At 40.8% G+C, this 14,086-nt stretch overlaps 1 protein-coding gene across 1 annotated transcript in view; it reads right to left on the bottom strand.

The window, feature by feature from the left end:
- LOC140005058 (uncharacterized) overlaps positions 1 to 14,086 on the bottom strand; it is a 41,313-nt gene that overhangs the window by 1,805 nt on the left and 25,422 nt on the right. Inside the window, exons 2-5 of the mRNA XM_072045170.1 lie at positions 3,369 to 3,830; positions 2,508 to 2,902; positions 1,212 to 2,414; positions 67 to 568 (exon numbers count right to left, since the gene is read on the bottom strand). Coding sequence (XP_071901271.1) covers positions 67 to 568; positions 1,212 to 2,414; positions 2,508 to 2,902; positions 3,369 to 3,830 — 2,562 coding nt within the window. The remainder of the gene's footprint in view (positions 1 to 66; positions 569 to 1,211; positions 2,415 to 2,507; positions 2,903 to 3,368; positions 3,831 to 14,086) is intronic.

Raw genomic sequence — 14,086 nt, 5'->3', positions numbered from 1 at the left:
GAGGCTTCAATCTCCTGGAAGCATAAGCAATTACTTTACCCTTTTGCATTAAAACACATCCGAGACCTTCTCCAGAGGCATCGGAGTACACGGCATAACCTTCGTCTCCGTCAGGTAACACCAAAACAGGAGCGGATGTTAAACGCCTCTTTAACTCCTGAAAACTTGACTCGCATTTTGGAGTCCAGATAAACTTATTTCCTTTCTTGGTTAGCTCGGTCATAGGTCCTGCAATCTTCGAAAAATCCTTGATAAATCGCCTATAATAACCTGCTAAACCCAAGAAACTTCTGATTTCAGTTGGAGTTTCTGGCCGCTTCCAATTCATAACGGCTTCAACTTTTGCCGGATCCACGGCAATTCCATCTTTGGAAACCTTATGCCCTAAAAAGGAAATCTCCTCTAACCAAAACTCGCACTTGCTGAATTTTGCATACAACTTATGCTCTCTTAGTATCTGCAATACTATCTCCAAGTGCTTAACGTGTTCCTCCTGAGTCTTGGAGTATATCAAAATATCATCTATGAAAACTACTACAAATTGGTCCAGGTATTTCTTAAAAATTCTCTGCATTAAATCCATAAATGCAGCTGGTGCATTAGTTAAACCAAAAGGCATGACTGCGAACTCAAAATGTCCATATCTTGTACTAAAAGCAGTCTTGGGTATGTCTTCCTTCTTAATCTTCAGCTGGTAATACCCTTGCCTTAAATCCAACTTAGAGAAGACCACTGATCCTTGCAGTTGGTCGAACAAACTATCAATCAACGGTAGAGGGTATTTATTCTTAATAGTAACCTCATTTAACCCTCGGTAATCGATACATAGCCTCAAACTCCCGTCCTTTTTCTTAACAAATAGAACGGGCGCTCCCCATGGTGAGTCACTTTCCTTCACGATGGTGAGTCACTTTCCTTCACGAAACCTTTCTCCAACGTTAATTCTTCAGGGAAAATCTTGTAATTGGATTTTCAACTCTTTAAGCTCGGCAGGAGCCATTCGGTACGGAGTCTTAGAAATTGGAGCCGTGACCCAGGCACCAAATTCTTAGTCGATTTTAAACTCCACTTCTCTCTCCGGCGGTAAGGCTTCTTGAGTCTCTAGGTTAATTCTTCAGGGAAAACATTCGTTAACCACGTGATTAAATTCCCTTCAAACTTGGTACCACTAATCTTTTACGGGTTTCGTCACATCGACGTTCTAATCTTACTTGATCACTGGGAGTATTGATCAAGAAGGCTATGAAACCTTGAGCTCCTTTAGATAACATTTTCCTTGCCCGTATTCCCGAGACCATAGCAGAAGATGCTAACCTACCCTTAACATCTAATCTCAGAGTTGCTTCTCCAGGTATACAAAACTCCACCACTTTCGCTCGGCAATCAAGCTTAGCATGATGGTGACCTAGGAAATCCATTCCTATGATAACATCATAACCTTTTATATCCAAACTGATCAGATCCACTAACATTTTTCGCTCTCCAACCCAGAATTCGCAATTCCTATAAGTCAAGCTAGTGGTTACCTTCTTATTACCCATTGGTGTCCTAACTTCAAGATCATAGGGTAATCTAACGGGTTGCACATCTATTCCAGACATAAAAGATGGATTTACAAATGAATGCGTTGCACCAGGGTCAATTAACACTTTAGCTAATCTATGAAAAATTGGAAGTGTACCTTCCACAACTTCCGAGGAATCAGGTACGGGTTGATCATCTATAGCATACACTCTGGCAGGAACTGTTGGCCGGCTCCCTCCAGAAGTGTTTGGTCTAGCTTTCTGAGGAGTCCCTTCCTGTACCTTTGGACATCCTGAGATTTGGTGCTCACTACTTCCACATCTCAAGCACCTTCCTTGCTTCTTCCAGCAACTATCCATAGAATGACCAGGTTTCTTGCAATAAGCACATGTCACTTGAGGAACTATTGCTCGACCCCCTTGCGGCCGATTCCTAGGTTGTCCTCTTCCAATTGGTCCCCCTCTAGCTCCAATATTTCGTCCTCCTGCATTCCTGGCCCCGTTTCCTCTTGCTTGGGCGCCTCGTGGTGCTCCAGAACTATTCACTCCACTAGTTCCTCGGCCCACTTTGGCCGGTGGAGCATTTCCAAAAGTCGGCTCCCGACTACTGCTAGGAGCAAATCTTTTCTTGGACTGAAAAGACTTCACTTGAGCTCTGGCTACTTCAACTCGCTGCGCTCTTTCAACAGCCTCAGCGAAGGTATCTATCCTTACAGCAGCTAAACTTTCCTGTAGTTCCACATTCAAACCCTGCACAAACCTCCGAACACGCCTTTGCTCGGTGGCTATCAACTCAGGTGCAAAGCGTGACAGCTTTGTGAACTGGACTTCATACTCGGCGACACTCATCGCCCCTTGTTTGCATCTAATAAAATCATCCTCTCTCTTCTCCTGAATGAGAGGTGGAAGGAATTTGGCATTGAACTCCCTTGTGAAGTTCGCCCAAGTCCTTGGCGTATGGTTAGTCTCCCATGTAACCCTTACCAGGTTCCACCAGGAGCGGGCAGCTCCCTCAAACTGGAAGGTAGTAAAAGTCACTTTTCGCTCCTCGGTATAGTTCAAGGTGGCGAAAATCTCAGTGATTCTCTCCCACCAGCCTTCGGCCACTTCCGACTCGGGTCCTCCATAAAAATTGGGAGGTCCAAATTTCAGAAACCTTTCCAGTGCCCGATCATCGGAGTCAGCTGGGCCTCCTGGTTGATGCACTGGTTCAGTGGTTTGGCGTTCAGTCAATCGCTCGAGAACTTCAGTAATACGGTCAATTGCGGTGGCCACCCGGTCTCCGGCCACACCTTCCTGCCCTTGGTCTTGATCGACCTCGGGTTCCCTATCACCACCCGCTTCCGGGTGTTGTCTAGTGGGTCTTCCCCGGCTCCTTCCTATCACTTGGCGATCCATAGTCTAAATATGCCTATTTCGGAAGGATAGGTCAATTAGGCCAAAGTATTATTTACTTATGATTATTAAAATTTTTTTTTTTTATAAAATCAATATGGAAATAGAGAAAAGATAACTAAAACGCTTAACATATAATTCCACAGAAAAGTCATACAAATAACAAGTTGGGACATTTCCAAAAGTAAGGCACATAGACTAACACAAATACATACAGGTAATCCCTTATACAAAATTAGGGATATGGTGCCTCAAAGGTAAGTCATCCACCTAGACAAAACTTGATGACTTAACTAATGTCCCTTGCCTAACTTTCTATGTCTAGTGTAACCAGGTGAGTCCTAATCTAACCCTGAGCAGGGCTATCAGGAGCAATGTCCTCCTCCGGATCCTCCTCCGGGTCCTCCTCCGGGTCCTCTTCCGGATCCTCCTCTACACCTGCCTGCTCACCTCCCTGGATAAAGCTAGTGGCCTCATCCATCATCATCGCAGCATCAGCCCTGATGCCCGCGCTCCTATCACGCATCCTCTCTGCTAATCGAGTCGCCCTAGACTTTTGCCGCTCTATCTCCAAGCGGGCAGCCTCCAGTAGATGGTGCTCAGCAGTGAGCCTAACCTCCAGATCAGCTATGCGGTCAAACTGAGTATCCACCATTATACCCAGCTCCTCTACGTCCTGGGTCAGGGTGAAGTTAGCGTCCCTCAACTGGCGGCGCTCGTTGTCTAAGGATAACACTAGCTCATTGGAATACGCGTACATGGCTCGGCACTGGCACCTAGGGTGCCTGTCAGCAGGTGAGTAACGTATATGAGCTCCTCCACCTCGAGCCCGGTAGGAGATAGACCTAAGGGGCTCTACGTGACCATTAGCCGCGCTACCACCGTTAGCATGTCCGTTTCCATTCTCCATATCTGCAAAATAATTAAACTTAGAGGTTAGAACTTAATTAGCTAATTGGATCGGATATCACTTAACGTATAACTAAGGTCTCCATTCTTAATCCTAAAGAGGATTAGGATTTCTAACACATCTATTAAGTCTCTTGAATAACTTGTCTAACCTAGGCTCTGATACCACCTGTGGCGACCCCACTTCCCCCTGAGGCGAACCAAAGGGTTGGCGGGCCGTCTGCCCAACTCTCGCCAGGACTCACGCAAGCATTCTAGCCCAAATCCTTTCAAAGGATAACTTAATTTATTACAAAAACAAGTTTTCTCGAATGGAATCATCCTTAAAGCCACATTATCTTCAAAGATAGCGATGATAAAATCGCCAGTCGAGGCCCTTAAACGTCCTACGTGCTACTTACCAAAGTACAAAGTCATCGCAAACCGTATAGATAAAATGCATAAATCCATAATACAGCTTACAAGCTAAGTAATCGAATTAAGGTTACACATTTTCCAGCTTCAAGTGGCAATCCAAAGGAAAAGTGCATTATCTCAAATAACACATTACAGTCCATATAATAAGTTATAATATTCAAATACAATCCAAAAGGAAAACATGAGTAAGCATCCAGCTTTCAGTTTCCAGAACCTGTTAAGGAAAACAATAAATGTGGGGTGAGCTAAAGCTCAGTGGTGCCCCAAAACATGCAATCACATAAATCAACAGCGGTTAATAATTTAAATCAAATTGAAACAGTTAGGAAAGCGTGTAACAGCACAAGGTAGGATACAAGGGTCTCAGGAGCCATTTTCCATGCTTGATCAGATACCATCGTAGTTGACCCTCCGTCAACTTTCCCTACTTAATTTCCATGTAGATACACTTATTTTAATCCTAACCCGTCACCGTTCATACCTCTGCTTTGGGCCCAAACTTCATCTACCGACGCAGTATACTCGAGATACACCCGTAATAAATTTGTCGAGGGATTCACCCAACGACGTTTTGGTAGTTGGATTCAGATGTCGAGGGATTCACCCAACGACGCAACTACAGATTCAGATGTTATGGTAGTTGGATTCAGATGTCGAGGGATTCACCCAACGACGCAACTACATTTAGATTCACAGATTCATTAGAAAATGTTTCACACATGTCACACTCGAATGGCTAGTGCGATAAAGTACACACTGCTCACTTCGATGGATCAAAATCATTTATTGCCTTTTGACAATTATCACATAGCGAATTGATAAAGCGCCTAACCACATAACATAGAACAAGCAGGGACACTCACCAAGAGTGAAGTTCAGATATTGGATTGAGGATCGAGTTCCGCGTCCTCGTAAAATCCTAGAATATCAGAATTTAAGCCATAAGTTTTCTATTGGAACTGTTGGCTTGCACATGTAGAGTTTTCTAGCATGTTGCTAGTTTACTTTTTTCTCAAAATATTTTACTTGGAATCGAGCTTGTGAGAACCGTACAATATTTCTTATAATATTCCTGGAATACTTTTCCTCGAAGAAAATACTATTATTATTTTCTTAAAATAAATCGGCAAGATAATTAATATCAAGGCTAAAAGTATACCTTGGAAAAAAAAAAGTTCATTGGAGTGGTTGTGCCTACAAAAATCTTTGCTAAGGCTTTAGGGTAAGGTCTATTGAAAAATGTTGCTAAAATAAGGTTTTTTTCTTCTTGCCAAGCAGGTTTCTACGTTTAAAACTAAAGTGATCGAGTTTCACCTTTTAAATTTTCCTTAGTTCCGACTAGCCTTAAACGATTTATAAAGAAAGAAGGAATTTGGAACAAAACTAAGGTTTTGAGTCTGGGAGAATCATTTTCCCAAATTGATAAGGCTAGTCTAACTTAAGGGATAAAAGTCATGTTGCCCAAGTTTCTAAGGCAAAAATAGTAGACACTATGTTTAGCAATACGATGCTAAATCTGTACCGTTTGAGACTTAAAGCAAAATATTTTTCATTTACTTAGTCAAGCGTTTACTTGGAGTCACAAGGTCGGTACAACTTCTCACATTTTCGATTCCAATCCAAAATCACATTTCCTCAATATTGCACAATTAGAATTTAAACAGTAATAACACTAGGGCTCGTCAATTCTTAGCCCTGTGTTCCAACCAATTTATATCTAAGCATAAGCAGGAAAATTTACCAAGGCTTCGTCAATACTTAGCACTTGGTAATCAGTACTTATATCAACTCACAGTTTCACAAAACAGTAGCACAGATTTCTAAACAAGTTCAGCAATTCAGTTATCCATGCAGGGTGGGAATTCATAGAACCCACCACCAACCAATTTCCAATAAATCAACCATCAATTCAAAAGTGGGAATTCGTAGAGCCCACCGTCAACAATTTCGACACATTATGCTCCAATGAAAAATAATGTCGACCATTAGCTTTGCGGACATTGGAATACGAGTAGAAATTGTTTCACTAGCCAGGCTTAAGCATACGTTTAGCAAGTACCTTCTTACCCTCTAATTCTTTGAAAATTTCAGGAACACCCTAGGGTCAAACCACAATCATTAACATCAACATTTTCCATGTGTTTCCAATCATTAAGGTTCAAGGAATAACTTCACAATCGAGCTGGAAATTCTTACTCAAACTTTGGCAACCACAAGGAAAATTTCCAGCATTTGTACACCCACATTTTTGGTTGAATCCTTCGAGATATCAAAACGTTTCATTGCTAAACAGCTTTCACAGATTAACGTGTACATTTTGTCATGCGTCTCGAGCTCATAATACCCCAAGGAAAAATTCCAGGAACCACTTTAAAAAATTCAGTTCAACCTTTCGGTCATTAAAATTTCCAGCACTTCGTTGTTTATAAATTCACAATTTTCGTGGCTAAGACGTGCTATTAAGCTCTCAGCTTCATCATACACTTTCTTAGCTAAACAGTGAACATTTCTAGTTCAAGAGTTGAATTTAAACAACTGTTATAATCTTCAAAATTTCCAGGTTCAAATTCACGGCAGTTTACAAAGAAATTTCCAGCAATTGTATGTTCTTAACTCCAACTTTTCTTTGGCCAAAACAGGGTATTAGGCACTCAAATTCAACATGCCACCACTTAGCTAGGTAATTAACATCTTTCGTTCAAAATCAAATTCAGTTAACAACTACAAACATCCCAAAAATCCAGGAATTCATTCGGCTCTTCTTGGATAATCTTGCATGCAGCAGATTTTCTTGTTTATTTTTGTTTCTAGATTAGCCGGACCAAAACACTTCATGCAAGGCTTAATCATTTAGTTTTAATTAGTCAAACACCTAACCAAGTGGAAATCAAACACGTTCCAGCAAATTCATGCTAAAATACCCAAGCAATTTCCCAAAACAATTTCAACGGCTAATCTGGAAAATCAGTTCAGCAGTCCAGAAATTTTCTAATAAGTTTTCCAGCCATGCAACCGAAATTCTGAGCCTTAAAGTTCACATGCATCACTAAATAAGGAGGTTATCTAACAAGTTGATCCAAGATTAAGCTCAAATCATCACACCCAGCAATTTTAAAACCAAAATTTCCAGCTCAAGTTCTCGGCAGAAACAGATTCTTACGCAAATCAAATTTTCTTTTTCCAATGACTCATCCGATGGTTTAATATTCAACATGCAAAGCTTAATCCTCTAGTCCTGAGATAAGTAATCATATTTCTGGGCTCACATTACCACAAATGGCCGAGATTAAGGCTGCATTTTCCAGTTCAGTTTCTTGGCAGAGTCATTTTATCAAAACAGATTTTTCTGAAACTTTGATTTCCTCATCCGACTACACAACCAAAGCATGCATGCCCCTACGTGACTCTATCTACCTCTGATCAACCCAAAATAGTCCAGAAAATTACCTCAGAATAGCTCAGCTCACGAATAAGAAAGCTACGAAATTTTCTCTCGGCTCACGCACAGGTTTGATGGTTCTGGTTTTCTGGTTGCGACTGGTGGAGGGTGAAGCTGGGTTGCAGCTGGTTGTTGATGCGGAAAGGGATGGGCTTGCTCACGGCTTCTTCCTAGTTCCACTCTGGCTTGCAGACAGAACCTTGGAAGAGTTGCAGCTCGTGCGGCTTCCTTTCTTTTCTCCTCTCTCGAATGGCAGAGTGAAGCTCGGTCTCTCCCTCTCTAACTCAGTCGTGAATAGCGAAGTGAAGGTGGAGTGTAGTCTGATATGTGGAGTGGAGATGAAATGAAGGAGTGCCGTGGTTTTGGAGCTGATTGAGTGTAAGAGTTGGTTTACTTGTGGAGTTGGTGATGGATTTGGATTGGTGGTATGGGGCGGCTTGTGTATTGCAGTGGAGAAGTGGCCGATTGGTTAGCTGGAGTGGCGGACAATCATGGTGTCCAAGGAGTCGTTTGGCCGTGAGTGGTGATGGTTGTGGTGCAGTGGGGATTTGGTGAGTTGCGAAGGGCATTTTGGTCCTTTCACATTGCCTCTAACCTCTACTTGAATTTAGATTCGAACTTAGTATCAACGATTTTCCTCAAGTATGATTTAGTGGCCTATTATACGTTAGTATACTTAAACCGTTTTATCGAATCTTTATCGTTTACTATTTGGTTCCCAACATTCTTACTTTATTAGTTTCTTATTAAAATCAAGTTTGACCTTGTAATAAAAATCTAACATTTATCGTTGGCACTAAACAGAATTTATCATTGGAATTTAATTAATTTATTTTAAGGCAAAAATTTAATCCAACCCTAAAGATATTAATTTAGTCAAATAAAACCAAGAAATTTCATAACTTTGGAAAAGTATAGTATTTTTCACATAAACCTATTTTTACACGCTTAATTGTGAACAATTAAAAGTAATGCTAGAAGTTATTGAACAATAAAAGAAATGCAAATGAAATATGCACTAATTTATATATCCATTTTTCAGGGTTCTCACAAGTGGGATATGTTAGAATCCGTCTGTGAGTGGAAACCCTGCCTTGGGAGTCATAAGGTGGTTTTTGGAAATATTAAGGTAACATCCACCTACTGGAGCGAATTAAAGAAGCTCAAAAGGAGGATTCAATGGTGCGAAAATGGGGAGAGAATGTGGAAAAAGGAGAATCAACTGACTTCAATTTTAGTCTTGAGGGAATTTCAAAATACCGGAACCGAGTAGTGGTGCCTAGAGATGAAGTGTTAAAGACGGAAATCTTAGAGGAAGCTCATCGATCCAAGTATACAATCCATCCGGGTAGCAGCAAGATGTATCAGGACCTAAAAGGAGCTTATTGGTGGGACAATATGAAGAAGGAAATCGCTCAGTATGTGCAGAAATGTCTCATTTGCCAACAGGTTAAGGCGGAGCACCAAAAACCATCAGGCTTACTACAATCCCTTGAGATACCCGAATGGAAGTGGGAGAACATCATCATGGACTTCGTGTCAGGGTTGCCGCGAACACAATGAGGATCTGATGCCGTGTGGGTGATCGTTGATCGATTAACCAAATCGGCTCATTTCCTATCGGTAAACACGAAGTATTCCATGGACAAATTGGCTCAGGTGTACATGAACGAGATCATAAGGTTACATGGCGTTCCTGTGAGCATCGTCTCTGACCGAGATCCCCGCTTCGTATCTAGGTTTTGACAGAAATTCCAAGAGACTCTGGGGACTAAACTCAACTTAAGCACCACCTACCACCCTCAGACAGATGGACAATCAGAGCAAACCATTCAAACCCTCGAGAATATGTTAAGAACCTGCATTCTGGATTTTGGAGGTAACTGGGGTCAACACATGACCTTAGTGGAGTTTGCATACAATAATAGCTACCATTCGTCGATACAAATGGCTCCGTATGAGGCACTGTATTGGAGGAAGTGCCGGTCACCGATTTACTAGGATGAAGTCGGTGAGAGAAAGGTCCTAGACCCAATGGCTATTCTGTGGATGGAAAAGGCACATGAAAAAGTCAAATTGATACGGCAAAGACTCCAAACGGCTCAAAGCCGACAAAAGAGTTACGCGGACAATCGAAGAAAAGACTTGGAATTTGAAGTTGGGGACCGTGTTTTCCTCAAGGTTACACCATTACAGAGCATCACGGCAGGTAGAGGAAAGAAATTGCAACCGAGGTTCGTCGGACCTTACAAGATTCTCCAGAGAGTAGGTACGGTAGCGTATCGGTTCGAACTGCCGCCGAGTCTTTCTCGAATTCATGATGTCTTCCATGTCTCGATACTTAAGAAGTACTATCCCGACCCGTCTCATATCTTACAACCAGAGGAAATTGAGATAGATGAATTGCTCGTTTGTGAAGAGAAACCTGTGCAGTTACTTGACCGAAAAGTTAAAGAGCTGAGGAACAAACAGATTCCTTTGGTAAAAATATTATAGAGGAATCATGGGGTAGAAGAGGCTACTTGGGAGGTAGAAGAAGAAGTGCAAAAGAAACACCCGGAACTGTTCGTGAATCAAGGTGAGAAAATTTCGAGGGCGAAATTCTTTTAAGGGGGAGAAGGTGTGAGAACCCGTAAATTTTTGTATTTTCTAGGGTTTATTTTATTTAATCGCCCATTTTTCTATAATTTCTTTATTAGGAAAATTTCTAAATAATTTTTATGGGTAAATAGGGTTTTTAAATTATTTTCCTAGTATAAGTTAGTTCATGAGATTTTGAAGTGGATACCGGGCGTGGGACCCGCTAGCGCTGAAAGTTCGGTAAAATTTTGGCCAGTTAAGTGAAGTTTCATAAACCGGGATTAATTTCGCAGGTGTTAAGAGATAACTGGAGATGACTAGATGGATTGGTGTGAGAGGGACAAGAGGATAGCATGCATTAATGGTAGTGACAAGTGTCACTTGGAGATTTATTCTTACCTTTGACCAATATTCACTACTTTACTAAATAAACCAAAAATTGACCCAAAATTCATCGTCTTTCCTCCCTTTCTCGGCCGACTCTCTCTCAAGAAGAAAAGAAAAGAAAACTCTCAACCTTTTGTTTCTAATCTTGCCTAAATCTTGTGATTCAACCGATTAAACTTGGATTTCATCTATAAAAACCTTCAGTTTAGTGGTAATAGGGTTGGTTATCAAGTGGTTTGGAAGACTAAGGTGCTAAGTTGCTTTCTTTCTTGGGTTGGTAGGGTGAGTAGCTAAGGGACCTCTCTTCTCTTCTCAATAATGCTTAATTAGTGACTTATGTGAGATAAAGTGATGGTTTTAGAGGTTATTTCATGACTTTTGGTGGAAGTTGGTGAAGTTTTACATTTATTCATGATTTTTTTCTGTTTTAATATGTTTAATATTGTTGGACCATGGATGATAGCTTGGAATGGTTTAGAATGAAGCCATAGTGCGTGAATTGTGGTTGTTTGCGGAAAATTTCCGCATTTGACGGAAAATTTCAGATTTAGGGTTTGAATTTGGGGCTTTTCCTAGGGTTTCTATATAGCACTTGAATTGGCTTTGAGTAAAAGGTTTTGTGACTATAATAAGGTGTAATGAAGGGTTTATGACTTGTAGTGGTAATGGTGATTGTATTTCGAAAGTATGGGTGAATGTTGGTAAGTTGGAGCCTTAGAATCTTAAGGGGAAATGCTGTCCAAATTAGGGTTTCTTGTGTGTTTTTGAACTTGGGTGGTTTTAGGGGTAGTTAGAAGGCTTAGGGTTGTTTAGACCCTTAGTATACTCCTCATTTTATTTGCAAGTTTCTTTGATTTTACATTAGTGACTTATAGGTGAGGAATAAGGATTGGTGCTAGTAACATGCTCAACATAAGGCAAAGGTGAGGAATGAACCATAGTTAGAGAACAAGAAGTAGAATCTGGAATTTCCCTTTTAAGATGAGCTCGAATGAATCCTTCAATGGTGCAGACAGGTGTGAATGGACATTGTTCCATGAATTGATACCAAAGAGATTTAGTTCCTAGAAGACAAACTCCATGGAAACTCACAAAGTGTCCAAGTGACTTCGGGATGGAACATGCCATGACCAACCCTACTTGACTTTGTTTAATCTGGATAAAAAAAGAGATACTAAACAAAACACATGTTAGCCGGTTAGCAAACAAAATGTTCACACTTTCAACCTTTGTAAACACGGTCAACTCCTCCTCTTTACTCTTTACTACGGCCAAATTGGTCTTGCCTTTTCCCACTCCATTCTTCTCAGACCATGGCTCGCTCATTGTACATGAGGTTTGATTTTCATTGCCTAGCTCATGTTCATGGCTCGGTTGCAACTCATTCATATTTGGCTTTAGCTCCGGTTGACACATGATTAAGTTGCTCCAAGTGTGAATCCAGCACTTGGCTAAGTCTTTCCATCATGGAATCAATCAATGCCTTAGTCCGACTTCGGAATTCAGCTTTTGATTCACGAAGCTTTGACTCAATTCGAGAATTCTCGAACTCTTTGTCTTGATTGTCAAGGTATTTCTTTGATGAATCTCGTTTGTTGGCGGTTGACCTCGATTTAGATGCTCTGCGCAAACTTCTTTGCTCCTTCTCATACTCATCACAATCTTGTTTATACCTTTCATATACACACGAAGCACGGTAACGTTCCATCTCTTCCCGGAGTGAACGAAACTCATGTTGTGAACTAGAGTCCATGGTACTAGAGTGCTTGGGAGTAGGCCGCTTGGAACCCCTCCTCTTGAGAGACTCATTCACCAGGAATTTTTGGTTGTATGAGTAAGGGGCAACTCCCCTAGGCATGATTACGTGACCTGTTGGACCGAGTAATTGAAAAATGCGCAAAAATCCAGTAATTGTCACCACACTTTCCACAAGAGTAATCAAGAGGTAAAGACACAAATGCGGATGCAAAAAGAGTGGAGTAATGCACGGTTTTGGAAGGTTTTTAACCGTGGGCAGCAATGGAAGAGGCGCTAGTGTGAACAAAGGAAGAATGAAACCCTAGCTTCCTAAAATGAAGGAATGTGTCCAAGTGGAAATAAAAGAGTTACCCAAGCTGTCCACTTATTTTCCAAATTGATTTTGGAAACAAGTTAGTTTTGGAAACCCTTTAGAAAACCTTTCCTTCTTGAAACAACCTTTAGAAACTTCCAAATTCTAACCCAAGAAAGCTACAAATCAGATTTGGTTCCCTTCTTAAAACAACTTTTAGAAACTTCCAAATTCTAACCCAAGAAAGCTACAAATCAGATTTGGTTTCCTTCTTGAAACAACTTTTAGAAACTTCCAAATTCTAACCCAAGAAAGCTACAAATCAAATTTGGTTTCCTTCTTGAAACAACTTTTAGAAACTACCAAATTTTACTCCAAGAAGGATTGTGCAAATCAGAAATTTCCTTCCCACAATTCGGTTGCCTTCCCTTTTTTTTCTCTCTTGTTGTGTTTTGCCAACCGATCCTTCCTTCTTTTTTTTTTTTGTTTCTATTTTGTTCTTTTTTTTTTTACTTGTAACAAACCAACACAACACAAAGATTTGACCGAATGGACTATTGTTTTTCCAGATTTGTGTTCGGCCAATTCATTCACACAAGAAACCTTCAAGATCCTTCAAGAACTCCCAAGTAAGTTATCAAGAACTTCAAGATTGTGGTCAAGAAATCCAAGAAACTCAAGATTCTTGTAGGTTCTCTTCAAGATTCACACATACCAACAAGTTTTACCAAAATTCAGATTTGAAAAATAAGTAAACAACTTGGATGACTCAAGAACCCACTTGGATAGATTTGGAACAAAGAACTCTTGCGCACAAACGAAACCCTAGCTGCCAAAAGCAAACCCTAGCTGCCAAAGCAATACCTTAGCCGCACAAGAGTGGGTTTTCTTTCTGCCCAAGCGACGACCAACTAACCAAAACAGGTTTGGGGCTCCAACCAGAATTTTGTACGTTCCAAGTGCGCACAAACCACAGCCAACTTGACACAAAACAACGCACAAGATTATGGACAGATTTGACGACAACTAATGACTCAAACGCAAGAAACAAGTTGTGGACAAAAATTATAACACACCAATAGATTTTGTGTTCGGATGAACAGTAATGTGAACAGTGTCGGTGAATAGTAATGATGAATAGTATCGATGAACAGTGTCGGTTAACAGTATCGGTGAATAGTAACAATGAACAGTGCATTTTTTTTAACAAGGCAGCGGACAAAACGCAAAAACCCTACGACACAACTACGAAAAACAAGGATATAATGAAAGATACCTCCACCTAAACTCTGATGCCAACTGATACGGTTCTCGATCAACTCGTTTCGAGACACGTAGCACGTTTGCCCAAGGATCTAACAAGGTTGTCCAACGCTTGGATTGCGA

The sequence above is a fragment of the Coffea arabica genome, chromosome 1c, assembly GCF_036785885.1.
Source record: "Coffea arabica cultivar ET-39 chromosome 1c, Coffea Arabica ET-39 HiFi, whole genome shotgun sequence".
NCBI lineage: Eukaryota > Viridiplantae > Streptophyta > Magnoliopsida > Gentianales > Rubiaceae > Coffea > Coffea arabica.
The sequence above is the reverse complement of the archived record's forward strand: the minus strand, read 5'-3'. Positions and strand labels throughout refer to the sequence as shown.